This window comes from Cucumis sativus, chromosome 7, assembly GCF_000004075.3.
Source record: "Cucumis sativus cultivar 9930 chromosome 7, Cucumber_9930_V3, whole genome shotgun sequence".
Taxonomy (NCBI): domain Eukaryota; kingdom Viridiplantae; phylum Streptophyta; class Magnoliopsida; order Cucurbitales; family Cucurbitaceae; genus Cucumis; species Cucumis sativus.
Window position 1 is genome coordinate 22,195,667 of NC_026661.2, and position 17,527 is coordinate 22,213,193.

General features: G+C 31.7%; 1 protein-coding gene and 4 long non-coding RNA genes across 5 annotated transcripts; 4 read left to right on the forward strand and 1 right to left on the reverse strand.

Annotated features, from left to right (window-relative positions):
* The first annotated feature begins 350 nt into the window (after window positions 1-350).
* LOC116405081 lies at window positions 351-6,100 on the forward strand. The gene is made up of 3 exons (XR_004218160.1): window positions 351-578; window positions 765-5,581; window positions 5,701-6,100. It is a non-coding gene; the product is annotated as an uncharacterized LOC116405081 (long non-coding RNA).
* On the reverse strand, window positions 5,250-9,408 carry LOC101205965 (LRR receptor-like serine/threonine-protein kinase IOS1). Its single transcript, XM_031888730.1, has 12 exons — window positions 9,091-9,408; window positions 8,463-9,000; window positions 7,884-8,362; window positions 7,650-7,788; window positions 7,508-7,579; window positions 7,359-7,430; window positions 7,196-7,276; window positions 6,663-7,083; window positions 6,454-6,580; window positions 6,227-6,289; window positions 5,951-6,149; window positions 5,250-5,783 (listed from the first exon to the last, which is right to left on the reverse strand). Exons 1-12 carry the CDS (start codon window positions 9,176-9,178, stop codon window positions 5,369-5,371), a joined length of 2,694 nt encoding a protein of 897 aa, XP_031744590.1. The 5' UTR covers window positions 9,179-9,408; the 3' UTR covers window positions 5,250-5,368.
* Window positions 9,409-12,209: 2,801 nt separating this feature from the next.
* Window positions 12,210-12,971, forward strand: LOC116405210. The gene is made up of 2 exons (XR_004218373.1): window positions 12,210-12,426; window positions 12,589-12,971. It is a non-coding gene; the product is annotated as an uncharacterized LOC116405210 (long non-coding RNA).
* Window positions 12,972-14,398: 1,427 nt separating this feature from the next.
* Window positions 14,399-15,301, forward strand: LOC116405304. Its single transcript, XR_004218480.1, has 2 exons — window positions 14,399-14,552; window positions 14,945-15,301. It is a non-coding gene; the product is annotated as an uncharacterized LOC116405304 (long non-coding RNA).
* A 1,052-nt stretch (window positions 15,302-16,353) lies between these two features.
* Window positions 16,354-16,913, forward strand: LOC116405286. Its single transcript, XR_004218441.1, has 2 exons — window positions 16,354-16,520; window positions 16,648-16,913. It is a non-coding gene; the product is annotated as an uncharacterized LOC116405286 (long non-coding RNA).
* The last annotated feature ends 614 nt before the right edge of the window (window positions 16,914-17,527 follow it).

Here is a 17,527-nt window from a genome sequence, read left to right on the forward strand (position 1 = left end):
TCAAGGAACCAACATTACTTCAAAACGTAATTTCAAGAACTATAAGGAATTAGGCACGGCACACTGTGAAGGCTACACTCAGAAGTTCATATCCAAATTTGAAATAAGAATTAACGTCTATCAAAAGTTAATATAATTATGCAGTACGGTTGTCTCTGTTTTCAATACAAATTTTCAATCGAAGCTCAAAGTGTGAGATGAAGAAACGTGAATCTCCAATACCCATTTGAAATTCAATAGATTTCATCTTGCTGATGGATGGGATGCAGTGTAATCCAGAACAATGGACATTGTGTTCATGGAGGAGTCTGTCGAATTCAAAGCTTGATTCTCCCTGATCCGTTCCAATTCTATGGCTAAGCAATTCTTCAGTTCTGCCACCACTTGATTCATTGACGGTCTTCTTCCAGGGTTCTCGGATACACAAGTTATCGCTATTTCCACTGCCTTCCAAACTGAGTTCACTTCATAATTACTGTCCAATCTTCGGTCAATTATGCCATTAATATCCCCTCGAGCTGCCATGGAGTTTACCCATTTGATGATATGAGCTTCAGACTCAGTTAGTGGCCTTACAGGTTTGCAGCTGACTATCTCCAATAGAACAACCCCAAAGCTAAACACATCACTTTTCTCAGTTAACCTGTTGGATTTATAGTACCTGAAAGACGAGCAGTTAAATTTATTTATATACATTTAAATCCGCTCGAGAATCTTTAATTTAAAATGAAATCTGTTAAATTTGGTTCTTACTCTGGATCAAGGTAACCAATAGTGCCAGCAACAATGGTGGACATGTGGGTGTTGTTGCCCTCTGTTTGGAAGCTTTTGGACAAACCAAAATCTGCAAGTTTGGCTTGGAAATTCTCTGTCAGTAAGATGTTTGTTGTTTTCACATCTCTGTGGATTATGGGCGGTTTGCAACCATCGTGCAGGTACTCCAATCCTGTTCTAAATTGTTAGAACTTTTTTCATGTTGATAAGGTGCTTGTGAAAATGCTCATGTGACATAATCAATTTACCTTGTGCTGCATCCAAGGCTATTCGGAGTCTATCTTGCCAACTTAAGACATGTGAGCTCTTCTCTGTTTGAATTTGATAAGTTTTGAAAATTTTAGTGTCAGCTTTTGAGTTGAAATTGAAAATAAAATTGCTGAGATTAATCAATTGAAAATGTTTAACTTGTTGGAAGTTGATCACCTGAAAGATGCTCTGCTAAGTTTCCATTGGCCATGAACTCATAAATGAGGCCAATGTGGTTTCCTTCGTTCAAATACCCCACTAGACTTGTCAAGTTCTTATGGTGAGCTCTCAAAAGAAGTGTAACCTACAATGTAGAAAACAACATCATAGTTATTATACAGGTGAAGTTAACTTAGAAGTGAAAATTTTAGTGGTGTGTGCATACCTCTGCCTGAAACTGTTGATAGCCTTGTCCTGATGCTTGAGAAAGCAACTTTACAGCCACTTGAACGTTGTTGATGAGGCCGTAGTAAACCATCCCAAAACCTCCTTTCCCCAGAACTCTCTCAAAATTATTTGTCATCTTTAATACTTCTGAATATGTAAATTGTCTCTTTTTTGACTCCAATAAAACACCAAGTCCATTTTGTGGTTTCTTCTTCAATTTAATAATCCAAAAGATGCTTGTTGCAATTGCGGCAATAGCTACCAACCCACCAATTGATGCTACTATCGGTATAACTACGTTATTTTTCCCACTCTTCTTCTTTGCACATGAATCTGACTGACATGCATCTAGATTTTGATTCCCTTGAACACTACGTCAATATTGTGACAAAAAGTTTATAATTTAAGAATACATCAAACTTGTAAAGTTAGACAACTATGTAAATCATGAAGCTTTTGCAGAAAATAAACCTTAACAATAATGAACCATCAACGGATTTCGTAATGAGTTCAGATGGAACAGTCCCTGTGAGCTTGTTGTTGTCTAACTTTCTGCAAATAGAGTGATCGATGTATTAATATTGCATATCCTAATTACTACGATTCAAGATGAATTATGCTCATCACTTACAGGACTTTAAGCTTTTTCAATGTAGAAAGAAAAGTAGGGATATTTCCTGTCAGGTTATTATTAGACAAGTCCCTGCAAATATCAAGTACGATCAATGGCTAATTCTAATATAGTTCCAATTGGGGTCGGGGTTGAATGTATCCAACACCATTTACTTACAAAGTTTGTATCATTTCTAGATTCATTATATATGAAGAAATTTCCCCACCCAATCCACTTGATGACAAATTCCTGAAAAGAGAAAGTTACTTATTTCATCATTTTATGTAAACATATTTTAGAAGTCAAAAGGTATATTTGTCATGAGGTTACTTACAGAGACCAAATTCTAGGAGCAGTTTCGTTGGAACAGTCTATACCCTCCCAAGGGTATGCTCTTGGAACGCATGGATCTCCTTCCCAGTCTTTGATTATTCCATAAGTTGACTTGATGTTTTTTATTGCATCCACTAGTTATTCATATATTTTTCAAAAATTAGAAGTAGCTAAATCTATTACAAGCCGATTTGGATTGACATTTTTAAAAAGTGTGAATCCAAAATGGCTCTAGATGAGAAAAGACGATCCAAAGGAAAAGAGAAATATAAGCATATACCATCTCCTTGATTTGATGCTAGCTGAGAGAGATCTATTACAATATAAGATTCCATAGCATTTAGGATGGGAGGAAGTGTTGAATTTTCAACTGGGACTATTGAGAATTGATGTGTTTTGGTCGGCTGATTTTGAATTGGTATTGGTTTTGTAGTATAAATAGTTGATGTGATCAAGTAACGAGGACTAAAAGGTCCATACATATATTGGCCATTATAGGTAATGTTGAATCCTCTTGTTTGATTGGGTTGGAGATTTTCTACTTCAGCAAAGTGCATATATATATGATATTGGGTTGTTTCATCTTCTGACTCCCATTGGAACCGCAAGGACTCATTTTTATTTATTTGAACTGCTGCTGTTCCCATGACACCAGACCCTAGCTGGAAATTATCGTTATCATCAGATTTTATCTCAAGTGTGGTACTAATGCTTGTCCACTGACCAAAGTTGAAAGGCACCCAAAATCGATCATAGACATCATCTGGAAACCTAAAGAAAAACAACTTTTAGGAGAGATGATCTTGGTGAGAACAAAAAAAAAAAAAAGAAATAGTTGTCAAATGAGGCCTTTATTTGCTACAAACCTATATGAGTTATTTGTCGTTGTACCCATATCTAACCGACTATGATACAACAACGAGCTGGACGAGACGTAAGTCTCACTAGGCAAAGGTCTAAACTCTAACGAAGAGATGAAAGGAGTCCCATTGTTTGTATTTACAAGACAAATTTGTACTTGATTGTTTGAGGTCACATGTATGATGTCTGTTGTGATTTCGATGCTTTCCTCGGTGAATTTCACTGTCGTCCATAGACTATCTCCAAAGTAGAGGTCGAAAGTTGGCAGTTTACTAAGCCCATCGTAATTACCATACAAGAAACCTGCTCGCATCAAATACTTGGTGTCTTTTTTAATGGCTATTGTGTAGCAATTCCTACGTCCTTGTGGAAAGCTTCTAAGGTGATGATATTGTTGTCGAAATAAAGTTTGATAATTAGAGGATGGGCTTTTGCTTACACCACTGTTTATATAGGGAATATCTGAAGTAAAGAGAAGTGTTGTTGTTGATTCAACATAACTTGTATTTGTTGGCAATCCACAATCTAAGCTGATGAAACCTACCAATAAGCAAATGAAGCTTAGAATCTTTTCTCTTTTTAACATTAATTTCTTCTTTAAATATTTGAATTCTTAGTTAAATTTGGATAAACACAAAAATAAGTTGGATTATAGTTGTGTTTATAACAATTTTCTTGAAATCTATGCTTGTTCTTTTTCTTCAATTTTTTATATTATGGTTTTAACATATTTAGATAGAATACTTTGATTCTAAGTTAAAAAGTTTGGAATTTCTTTTTCTTTTCAAAATTTAGTTCAGTTTTTGATAATATGCAGTAGAATTGGATAATAAAACATAGGAACTTATGAATGAAATGAGTGTTTTTAAGTCTAAATTTGAAAAACAAAAGACTTAATTTTTTTTTTATAAAAAGATTCAAGGAGTTAATTAGATTTATAAGATTAATATACATACCTAATTGATCTTGAGGCTGGACAAGAATGGCATTAAGAGCTAAGCAACCTAAAAAAGCGAGTAAATGTTGGGTAACAACCACGATCATTTTGTTAATCTTAATCCTACAGATGGATTGAGTTAAATATCCGAAAGTCACAAACATGTGTAGTTTTTATATATATGTGATTGTTATGTACTTTGTTTTGATCGATCCAATAATTTAATTAAGGCTAGCTAGTTTTAATAAACAAGATTTATTTAATTGACTTTTTAAGCATGATGATGACAACTTAAGAAAACAATTAGCAACCATGTCAAATTCAAAAAATCAAGTGTTGAATATATAATATATATATCTTTGTTTCATATACCATATCATGCAATGTTGTTATTATTTTTTGAGATGTTGGGTGGATTTATAATAATATCATTGACTAAGCTTTGATATCCATATTTTTCCTTTTCATTTAATTTTTTTATATTTAATAAGTAAATAAATTATACGTTAACTAATCGTAATTTTAAAATTTTCGTACAAACAAGACTTGCGTACAATTAAACCGTGAACGACCAAATCCATGCATGGAAACTTACAAAATAACCTTCAATGTTTGGTTTGGGTCATGAATTATCTAGGTCTCTTCCTCCTTTCTAGTTTTATCAATTTTTTTATTCTAATTTTAATATTACATTTTAGATGTCACAAAAATCATCCGAACAACGTTGTGTCGATGAAGTTGTTGAAATTGATGGATTAATAAGTGAGTGACCATAATCAAACGAGAAAACGTAGCCAATCGATTACAAATACTTCAAAAGGATATAAATTTTTTATATCTTTTTTTTTATGTTTAACATTGGATATTATTAAGAAAACAAGAAATAGTTATCCGACACATTTTTATAAAAGAAAACGAAAAACAGATAGTTACCAAATAAACTTAATAATTCGTTCAGTGTGACTTTCTTCTAAAATTCTAATAGTTCGTCAAAATTTAAATATAAAAAGTTAAAAGAAAAAGTAAGCAAAATTAGATGTCACATACTCACACCTATTGTAAATATATAAATACATTGACTTTGCTTCAAAACCATAAAGTAAAATGCTTGTTTGTTAATTTAATTAAACTTTAGAATCCAACTCGATATAGTTTACAATCAAACGAAAAATCAACAAGATCCTGCAATCCCCATATGAAATTCAACAACTTTTTCATCTAGCCATTGGAGTGGCTTCACTATAATCCATTACAATGGACATCATGTTGACGGAATTCGTCGAATTAAACCCTCCACTCTCCGGTGTTCGTTCCAATTCCATGGCTAAACAACTCTTCAGCTCCCCCACCACATGGTTCATCGTTGGTCTTCTTCCAGAGTTCCCAGATACACAATTCAACGCCACCTCCACTGCCTTCCACACTGAGTTACCATCATAGCTTCCTCCCAATCTTTCATCCATTATTCCGTTTATGTCCCCTTGAGCCACCATCGAGTTTACCCATTTACTGATATGGGCATTTTCTTCACTTCTTGATATCACAGGTCTGCAGCTGATTATCTCCAGTAGAGCTACTCCAAAGCTGTACACATCGCTTTTCTCCGTCAGCCTGTTCGATAAGTAGTAGCTGGAAACACACAAGCCAATAACGTAAACTTTATTAGAGCTTTGAAAATAGGATCTTCTACTTTTATATCATGTTGGGTTACTGCGGAATTTTTTGTTTATGCAAAAAAATATCATATTGACTTGGCAATTGGAAGGGAGTGAACAAATTTTGGTTCCTGTTCTTACTCTGGATCAAGGTAACCAGGGGTGCCAGCAACAACGGTGGACATGTAGTTGTTAGTCTTGTTGGCATCTACTGGGAAGCTTTTGGATAAACCAAAATCTGCAAGTTTTGCTTGGAAATTCTCTGTCAATAAAATGTTTGCTGTTTTCACATCTCTGTGGATTATGGGTGGCTTGCAACCATCGTGTAGGTACTCCAATCCTGTTTTGAACAGTTAGAAATTTGTCTTATGTCGATTAGGTGTTTTTAAAAATGCTCATGTGAACCAATCAATTTACCTTGTGCTGCATCCAACGCTATCCGGAGTCTATCTTGCCAACTTAGCACATATGAACTCGTTTCTGTTTGAGTTTGACAAGTTGAGAGAGACAAAAACTGATGTCAAATTTTTGGGTGTTGGGTTGAATGATAAAAATTATGGTAAAAAAATGCAGAGAAATAAGCACAACTTTAGAAAATAAAAAACATTGGTGGAAGTTTTTTTAGTTAATTGCAAGTAGATCACCTGAAAGATGCTCTGCTAAGTTTCCTTTGGCCATGAACTCATAAATGAGACCAAGGCGGTCTCCTTCATTCATATATCCCACAAGACTTGTCAAATTTTTATGGTGAACTCGCAAAAGAAGTGTAACCTGCAATATGGAAAACAATACTTCGATGAATTATAGGGATAAGCTGATTACTCGGAGATAAACTTTAGTGATGTACACGTGCCTCTGCTTGAAACTGTTGATAACCAAGACCTGAAGCTTGAGAAATCATCTTCACGGCCACTTGAGTGTTGTCTATAGTGCCATAGTAAACTATCCCAAAACCTCCTTTTCCTAGAACTCTCTCGAAATGATTGGTCATCCTCAAGACTTCTGAATATGTGAACTGCCGCCTCCTTGTCTCCAGGAACTGATCACTTATTTGATCATTGGGTCGTGAGGGTCCTGATGGATCCACTTTTGGAACAACGGTTTTATTTTGTTGTTTCTTCCTTGATTTAACAATTAAAAGAACGATGATTGAAACTGCGACGAGGCCTATGAATCCACCAACTGATGCTACAATTGGAATAACAATACTAGTCTTCTTCTTCTTACTCTTGCACGAATCTGATGTACAAACTAGATTTGGATTCCCTTGAAAACTATATCAATAAAACATATGAGAATCAATTTGTTTTGATGAGAAGAGTCTATGAAGGCATCAAAATTACAATTACATTAACATAAACCATAAGTTTTTGTTAGAAACTAAACCTTAATGATAACGAACCATCATCCATTTTCTTAAGAAGTTCAGATGGAACAGAGCCTGCGAGCTTGTTGTTATCTAACTTTCTGTATAAAGAGAAATCAACGATATTTTAATATTGTGCATCTTAAGTCCTATCACTCAAGTTGAGTTATGCCTTTTACTTACAAGACTTTAAGGTTTGACAAGGAAGAGAGAAAATCTGGGATATTTCCCGTCAAATTATTGTTTGACAAGTCCCTGCAAAGATTAAAGATGGTTAATCTCTAAAGTAGTTCCAATTAGGATAGGGTTGAATACATCTAATCATTACTTACAATATTTCTAGCATTTGTAGATTCTCTATACTCTGAGAAATCTCTCCTGTCAATCCACTTGATGACAAATTCCTGAAGAAAAAAAGAGTTAATCATTTCATGTAAATGGTTAGAAAGGAATATTTGATCGTGAGTTGCTTACAAAGACAGAATTCTAGGAGCAGTTTCATTTGTTTTGGTACAATCTATACCCTCCCAAGGGTATGCTCTTGGAACGCATGGATCTCCTGCCCAATCTTTGACTATTCCATAAGTTGACTTGATGCTTGTTATTGCATCCACTTATTATTCATATGACAGACAAGGATTAAAATCAGTTTAAAGTTCACACAAGTGAAGGAAAATTTTAAGATAGATAATAAGATTTAGTAAATACCATCTCCTTGATCTGATGTTAGCTCTGACATATCTATTACAGAATATATTTCCATGGCATTTATGATTGGAGGGTGTGTTGAATTCTCAATTGGTATAAGTGAGAATAGATGCTTCTTTTTTGGTGTTTTTAATGGACTTATACTATAAACCGTTTGTGTTGTCAAGTGCTCGGTTATGAGAGGACCATACCAAAGACTCCCATTATAATTGATATTGAATCCTCTGGTTTGAGGGGCTTCGAGATTTTCAACTTCCGCAAAGTGCATATATACATAAAACTGGGTGTTTACATCTTCAGGCTCCCACCAAATATCCAAAGTCTTTTCGGTATCTATTCTAACAGCTGCAGTTCCCATGACGGCCGACCCTGGTTCGTAACTATCATCAGTTGAATCTATCATAAGTGTGGTACTTATGCTTGTCCACTCAGGCCAATTGAAGGGCGGCCAAAATCGATCATATATATCACTAGGAAACCTGAAGAAAGAAGTTGACACATACTTTTTAGGAGGATTGTGAGTATTCAAATTAGAATGTGTCACATGTATGGAATAAATTTCGTTTCTTTGGAACCGACCTGTATGTTTGATTCGATATTGTACCAGTATCTAATCGGTAGTAAAGTAACAACGATCTTGTCAAGGTCTTATAAGCGTTATTTGGCAAAGGTCTGAATTCCAACGTAGAGATGAATGGAATTCCAGTGTTTGTGTTGACGAGACAAATTTGTACATGATTGTTTAAGGTTACATGTATGGAATCTATTGTGGTATCTAGATTCTCATCAGTAAAATTCACCGTCTTCCAGAAGCTATCTCCAAAGTAGAGATCGAATTTTGGCAGTTGGTTGAGCCCATCGTAATTCCCATAGAAAAAACTTGCTCGCATCAAATAATTTGTATTCTTTTGTACACTTATATTGTAGCAATTTCTACGTCCTTGTGGAAAGCTTCTAACATGAAGATATTGTTGATGTAGATATTCGTTATAAGTAGAGGACAAACTTTTGCTTTGACCACTGCTTATATAAGGAGCATCAGAAGTAAATCGAAGTGTTGTTTTTGGTTCAACGTAGTTTGTGTTTGGTGGCAATCCACAATCTAAGCTTATGAAGCCTAAAACACAAGCAGATGAAACTTAGTTGATTGATTTTATGAAGAAACAAGCAGTAATTAGACTGAGTTTGGGGCATAAATATGCATTACCTGTTTGACCTTGAGCTCGAACAAGATTAAGCAGAGCTACGCCACTCAAAAAGATAAAGATCAGCAAATATGTTGAAACACCCATCATGATTAGATTACCTTCTTAATTCCATTTCCATTGAGTTATATATCTATAATTGCTAATGAGCAACAAATTTATGTGTTTTTCATTAATAAACAAAGATTTAACTTCATTGACTTTTCTAGATTGGTGTGACAGCTTATGAATACAAGTGGACCAGATGAAGTTCAATTACCTAATATAAGCTTGAGTATACATATGAATGCAGATACTTTGGATATTTGAGATACATTAATATTAATAATAATATGTTTTGATGTTTTTTTTTTTTTTCTTCAAGAAAAATGAAGTTTTGTTAATGGTCTTTGCATTTGCAAATTTGTTTTTTAATAGTCATTATTCTAAAGTCTAATGTATGTAATTTAGATGGCCATCACGTAGTTATTTATTTTCTAAAATTTTAGCTTCCATTTTGTATAGTTTGGTTACTGTGTACCCTAGTTTATAAAGTCAACTAGCTAGTTTATAGAGAGAAAATTAAAGAAGTAAATGATTTTTCATTCCATGATAATTAATTAAGCACATTATACTATACTATTGACTATGCTAATGAATATATATATATGAACCAAAAAAATTAAAGTATGAAAGTCGTTCTCAGTGTCATTCTCTCCAAACCAATAATACTCTTTGATTCTTCTCCAATTTTTGTTTTTCAATTTGTTTTTGGGTTGGTTCTTTATTTTATTGAAGGTTGAGTGCTTCAACAATTTGATGTCATACCAACAATTTTGGACTAAAATAAATTAGAAATAATGCTCAAGTTGTCTCCTAACTTATCCTCTTGCTCTATATATTTAAAATACTCATACGGTATAACACGACGTGATTAGATATAAAAAGATTGTTAATTCTCAATCTGTCTAAATAAAAGAAAAATAATCAATATGAGTATTTTGATTAACAATAACTTATCCTCTTTCTTTTTCAACGTAAAAATAAATTCGAAACTAAAAATAAATTGTGATTGCAAAGAAACGTTATTAAAAGAGCAGTAATCATAGTGATTGGAATAATTCTTTCCATTTATCTATTTATGAGAATTATGGAATCTTCGACTTGTTCTATGCTAAGTGGTGAAGGTCAACATACATATACTATACATACACATATGATATATTATAAACCAACATGCCCTTTTTCTTATTATATATTCTCTTAGTCAAATCAGGGTTTGATTAAAGGGATGAATGAAATATAGTGATTTAAGGCAATATATATAGATTTTTTTTGAACCAAGAGACTTAATTTGAGTTATAGCTTTCTGGCAGTTTTTATATAGCAGTGGGCCATTATGAGTTATATATATCTATCTCACTTTCTCTTCCAAGTTAAAGAATTACATCTAAGTTTTAAAACCACATAACACTCATAAATATATATATAATTAATGATGAATCATTTTTGTTGAGATATGATATATGAAAACCCATTTTGAAATAAACATGAAGCTTAGGGAGCATATAAGAGAAGAAAGGTGAAATCCAATCAAGAAATTTATGTTGTCTGCAGCCAACCCACATGAATTGCCAATAGCTTCAAATTTATTACAAATCTCTCTTCAAAATTAAAATAAATTCTCCCAGAAGAAACCAAACTTGCTTTCCAAAGGTTGAAAATGATGGGGAATAATGTTTTAGAGTTTCGAAGATGCCACCTCTTTCCTCACTACTCCAAAATGTTTGAGAATTAATTGAATTCATTATCTGACGTCAATTGCAAACTTTAAACAAATTTATTATTGATACCACGTAAAGGTTATATGTGTTTGTTTTTTTTCTTATATATAATATAATTACTTTCTTTGATTCTTTTATCATTTGAAAGTCGATCTTATTTGATATCTATTTAAATTGCTCAAAATTCTAAAAAACGAAACCAAACAACATACAACGACGTGAATAAAAACAAGCATTTCTAACTTATTTGGTACTTGAGCCATCTAAATATAATACACAATGGGTGAGATGACAAAATTGTTAATAAATAAACTCAAATAGTTCAAAGTCACCTTTGAACTAGATTAAAGAAAAGTATTGCTTACATACATTATAGTTTGTTTTACGTGATTGATTATGATTGACGATGTGCAAGACTATAGGTGTTGCACACGATGTATTCATATACGCGTATATATTTAGAAAAACATATGTTTTGTATTAATGAAAAAAATGATGTAACACCTCATAATTTTGCACCATTTTAATTAGGTGTATGTATGTGAGATTTGAGTATCATGATATTGATAGAATTATTAAGGTGTCCCTTTCCATTATAATTATTGCATATGGAGAAAGAAAAGGTTGAAATGTTTCATTCCCCTCGTTCCCATCTAACACAATCTTTGAAACATTTAAATTAATTAATATCACATCATCACCTAAACTTTCTTCCCCTAATTTCTCTTAAAACTAGCAAATAATTAATGTCTTTGTGGTTTAGTGGAACATCATCTTTAGGTCCAATTTATGATTTTAATTAGGCCTTAAAATTAACTTGATGGCCATTTTCCTAGTGATAATATAATGCTTCTTCAACATTATTAACCTTCTCCCTTATGTTAATGAAATAAATAAATAAGTATGCATCAAACTGGTAGTTGTGAATGTATGTAATATTGTCCATTTTGGTGGATTGACTTTTTGGGTTATTGTAGGAAAACATCATATCTCTCATATATATCAACAAATTAATTGATATAAAAACTTAAAACAAACAAATATACGAAATCTTAAAGTAAAATTTTCAAAGAAAGTACACTGCAAATTTATATATATACCATGCCTAGCCTAGCTTGGTTTGATCATCACGAGAAGATGAAATCAATATGCATGCATGGTGTCACTGCAGCCATCAAAGTTGATTAATTTTGCGTAATATTTTGGAACATGGTTGGAAAAGTTGGACTGTACAACGTGAAATAAGTATAAAAGAAAGTCAAAATTGTACAAATATTTCAAAATATTATCACTTTTGATTGATTATTCAAACCCCATGGTTTCATTATAAATATATGGATCCATGCAGCTTCAAAATCATCACCAATAATCCAAAGAAGTTTGAGTACATACACGTACGTACCCAATAGTACATACCCCTTCACTTCACTGTTATATCTCTTCAAAATATTCTACCAATGGCCATACCTAAACTCCCTCTAACCTCTGTTTTTATCACCGTTCTCGTCTTCGCCATGGTTCTCTCTCCCATGACAACTCCAACCGCCAGTGCCACTCGTGTTCTTCTACAGCAAAGTAAGGATTTTTTTTCCTTTTTTTTGTAAATTAAATATAGACAGTTTGTACATTTGAATTTGATTAATAAACAACAGTAGCTATTTTCTTTAATGGAAAAAACTTGGTTGTTAATATTTAAAGCTAATTATGAGTTGGGGTGGTGTGTGTATGTGTGTGCAGTTAATAGGCCGCCTATATGTCCGGCGTGCGTGTGCTGCGAACCGCCACCGGCGGGATCCTGTTGCCGCTGTTGTGCTTCTCCGATTCAGACTTCATCTCAGAACGGGTCGCCATGAAAAAATCAGAATTTGCTGATCATACTTGCTGATCTGTCCATGGGAGTAAGGATTTGAAGATGCATGCATGCTTTGAGAATAAGGAGAAGACGAATCTCCATTATCCAAATAATAATAATAAATACTAATTAAGATTTGTTTTAATTAGGTTAATGTGTGATTAGATTAATGTTACGTTGTTATTTGAATTAATGAAGTCTCAGTTTGATATTCTAATTGAAGAATAAAAGAATGAAAATAATATACTTCAAATTTAGTGTTTGTGAATTCCCTTATTCCCTTAGCTTTGATATTATGCTTTGGAGATGAACTTAGGAAAAAAATCTCAAAACTTAAAGAATAAAAAAGATGTAATGTTAATTATGAAACTTTAGGGATGAAATGAAAATTAAAACCAAAAGTTAGGGATAAAAGTAAGCACCAAATGAAAATCAACTCAAAACTCAAAATAACAGTAGAGAAAGAAACTCTTTTATGATCTAAGTTATCACTGTTTACCTTAAAACTCAAAATCTAGACCTCAAAATAACAGTAAGGGAAAAAAAAAAACAAAGAAAAACTTATTAGAAGAAAAAACAAAAGAATATGTTGATCCAACCATGAAATAAATAGGATTTTCGATGCATTTGAGATTTGTCTCTTTCTTTTTTTGTGTTTTCATGATGGAAATTAGGTTTAATTTGCTCATTTTGGTTTTCTTTATTTTTCAATCTTGAAAGATTTAAGAAAATAATGCTTGATTCGTGATGTTATAACCACATCAGTGTCATTTTGTTAGATATATAATTATAATGGGCTAATCAACATCAATATATTTTAATCCTTACTAATTTGAATTAGAGTTTCTCAAATGAAAAAGTCAATCTAGAAAACCCTAATGGATGCAACTAAATTCTCTCTAAGCTCCATTTTGTTGGTGATTGTTCTTGTATATATCTGTTGGGAAGAAAAAGAGAGTAAATTATAAAAAGCAAACGACTGTGAAAATTTTCTGATATGTATGTAATTAAAAAGTTGTTTATTTCCTTTCATGGAAGAAGTCTACTTGATTAATTGATTTCGTATCTATTAATATTCACACCTTAATTATATTAAACCGAATAATAAATATTGAATAAACAATAAAATTAATGCTCGTCATCTAATTCATCAGTTTCCATTAATTGAAAATTTGCTTGTGACAGCTAGATGGGATCTTAATCAATTAAGTTCAATTCACTGTTTAGCCAAGTTTGAATAATATATAACATTTCTATATAGCTTGATTATAAATACTTGGTGGGTTTACGAATGGTGTTTTTAGTTGCATACAAGATTGAAAATGTATTGTTTTTAGTGTTTAATACAAATTAGTGCTCAAAATCCCGATTTGTCTAAGCAAATTAAATGAAAATATATCCTCATGGGGTAACTTAGATTTGTCTTTACATTAAAGTAGTCTGTCTCTTCTAGCATTCAATTTCAATCATAACCAAGTCATGTGTAAGATTGTTTTTTAAAATATATAGTGATGATAAGTTTATGATTAATAAGAAAAAGGTACAATAAAAGCTGGGGAGCTAAAAGTACTTTTGAAAGTCAAATATATAGAGAGCACCAACTTTGGTTAAAACAAAAATGGCATACAAAAATAATAACAGAATAGATCAGTTGTGTGTGTGTATTATATATTATAAGGGAGAAGGGTTCGATTATTACGACAAAGTTGAAAAAATATCATAACGATGGCCATTCTAAGGTCCCATTACTATACTCTTGCTTTTGTTGCTCTTTTCATAGTTTTCGTGATGGTTTCTTCTCCTCTCATGATAGCAAGCTCCCATGCAGCTCGTTTATTGACCAAAACAGGTGAGCAAATTAGTCTCAAATGTTTCGGAGTTTAGTCTTAAATAATTTTATCTCTAAGTGAACTAAAAGTTTAATTTATTGTCAACTTAATTTCATAAATGTTTGTCTGATGGTTTTACCATAGAGAGCTTTCTCAATTAATGAGTTGACAGAATTAAAATGTTTATAAATGGATGTGTGAGAAGTTGTTATATTGTACATGTGTAGATGGGGTTCTGAGAATATATATCAAAACATTCAAGTCTTACTGTGATGTATATATATGTGGGGATCATTGGATCAAGGTGTAAGGGTTTAGATACTTAGTTAGGTTGAGATTTAAGATGAACAAATTTGGGTTGACTTAGACTTAAGAGATCCTTCACGCAACCTTTGTATATATTGATATGCAGATCATATTCAACCTTTGTGTTGCGAGTGCTGTGGTTGTTGCTCTACTTCTGATCCGTTGAAGCCGTGAATATAATTTCATTGGACTTATATTACTGCTTCATCAAATCCAACTTCAACATCGTCACCTATCGTCTCTAATATATAAAGACATCCTTCAATAGTAAACCAGTACTCAGCTCAATATATAAGCTGATCAAAAGCCATGTACTAATGTCCATTTGAATGGTTGGAAGCTTGAATCTCCATTAATCCGTATGAATTCAAATCTAGCTTGTTACTTATGGTTTTTGTTGTATATTCATGCATGTATTCTATGTAATGGTAATTTGAACATTAATTAAACGAAATTAAACCCATGTTTTCATTTTGATCAAACTTAATTTAAAAAACAGATATGACAAATAATTTTTTTAAAAAATAAATGACCAGGACTAAGCTTTTCATACCCGGCCATTTATTAAAAAAATTAATTAGAGCAATCATACCTCTTTAATAAAGCCAACAAGTAAATAAATAAATAAAAGACAATTGCACCTTATTATATTTATTTTTGCATAGAAAATAAGGTTCAATATTTTTACTAATTTTTCTAATGCCCTAAGTCGTGTGGATCCATTAGCAATGTTTTAGTTAAATAATCGGAATCGCAACTATATACAAAATTTTTGGATGCTCATTATTTAATTCTAAGTTGAAAGTTTCATGAGACTATTATTGCCACATTAAACCTTGCACTACAATCAAAGAAGAAAGATCAAACATAATTTTTTTAAGAAGAAAAAGAAAGTCAATCTTAATTATTTTCTAATTACTTACCGAAATTAATGAGCCTAATTCACACCTAAAGCTTACATTGTATTCTTATAACCTTAAAATTAGAGGGATGATTATGTATTCTCTATGCTACATATTATTAATTATAGACCTTGATACTGTACTTCCATGAAAATTCAATATTCAATAATTCCTTTAAGAGTGTGTGTGCTAATAATATACTAATCTTTTCTATTGTTGAGTATATATCTTGCTTAAAAGAAAAAAGAAAAAAAAAATCGTCTAATAAATGTGAACTCAAACTCGCTCTTTTGAAATTCAAAACCTCATTATTGTATTTAATAATCCACGAAAATTTAATATTCAATACTTTCTTACAAATGTTTATGCTTATGTACTAAATTTTTTCTATCATTAAGTAAAAAATAAAAATAAAAATATAATGAATGTGTGAACTCAAACAAGCTCTTTTGATATTCAAAACCTCATCTTAGAGATGTGCATAAAATATGGAATGGGGATAGGTTTGATGAGAATAAAGTGAATATAAAAGTAAGAAAAATGTTTGAAAGTCAAATAGAGGGGCTATGCTTTGCTTCATAATTAAAGGAAAACAGCCTATAAAAGCATGCAATAGAGAAATTTAATTTGGTGTAGTGTTAAAGAATATAATCATGGCTCTGCAAAGGTGTGGCAATAACGTTGGTTTTGTTGCTGTTTTCATAGTTCTAATGGTGGTTTCTTCTGCCCCTGATCTCATGCTAATTACTACCTCCCATGCAGCTCGTTTGGCCAAAATAGGTGAGCAAATTTAATACATCAATTTGGATATATATATATATATATATATATATATATATATAATGTTTAATTAAGATTGAATACATAATTGGATATATAATGGTAATTTGGTTTTGGGTTTGGGCAGATCCACCAATGTGTCCTCAATGCATGTGTTGTAGTTCACCACCACCAGGGTTTTGCTGTGATTGCTGCTCCAATTCTCAGTTGCCACCATGAATAAAATTCATCTTCGTTACATGTAATTACCTATGATATGTAACATTATTAAATATTTCATAATCCATTATATTGGATTAGTATTTAAGCTTTATATATATAACTATTATGTAACCCTACTACTCTATTTTATTACCCTTGCTCTATATATATAACAATAGAAATTATTTAAAATATTTCAATGTATTCTAATAGTAATTATAATATAAACTACTGATTACTTTAGGTAATTAAGCTAATGGTTCGAGTTGTTGATATTAATTGTGCTTTAATTATATTAGGATTTTCTAATTAAATTGTACTCTTTAGATATAATACCAATAAATAAAAAATTGATACATATAGTATTATATATACCATCATCTTCATGACGCATTGTATGTGATAGGAATGGAGACAAAATTTAATATATAGTACTCTTGTTTTGCTCATTCGTAAATAATAATCAACTCCTTGATTATTTTTTGAAGGGATTTTGTTATTGATCACCAAAAGTAAAACAAAAAGAAAATAATATATATATTTCTTTTAAACAATAATATATTTATTCTCAACACCCATGCCATTTAGATATAATTAATTACTTAGAAACTCATGTAACACCATTTAATTTGGAATTTGGATAATTTTTTTAAAACTTAGTATACTTTCTGAAATGGACATTACCATTTAACAATTAATTGGAAATTATGAAAGTCTTACATTACTTATACAATATATATTCAAATAGTGATGATACTGGATGTTTGATATAAGATCAAAAGCTAAGACACAATGATATATATATA

Bases quoted from the DNA above. Each gene is read 5' to 3' on its own strand.
- LOC101205965 (XM_031888730.1), bottom strand. From the start codon at position 9,178: ATGATGGGTGTTTCAACATATTTGCTGATCTTTATCTTTTTGAGTGGC. The intron at 7,789-7,883 runs GTATTTACTAAA...ATGAATAATAAG, and splicing joins AACATCAGATCAAGGAGATG to TGGATGCAATAACAAGCATC. The intron at 7,084-7,195 runs GTTTAGTTTCTA...TTATTGATATAG, and splicing joins GATGGTTCGTTATCATTAAG to TTTTCAAGGGAATCCAAATC.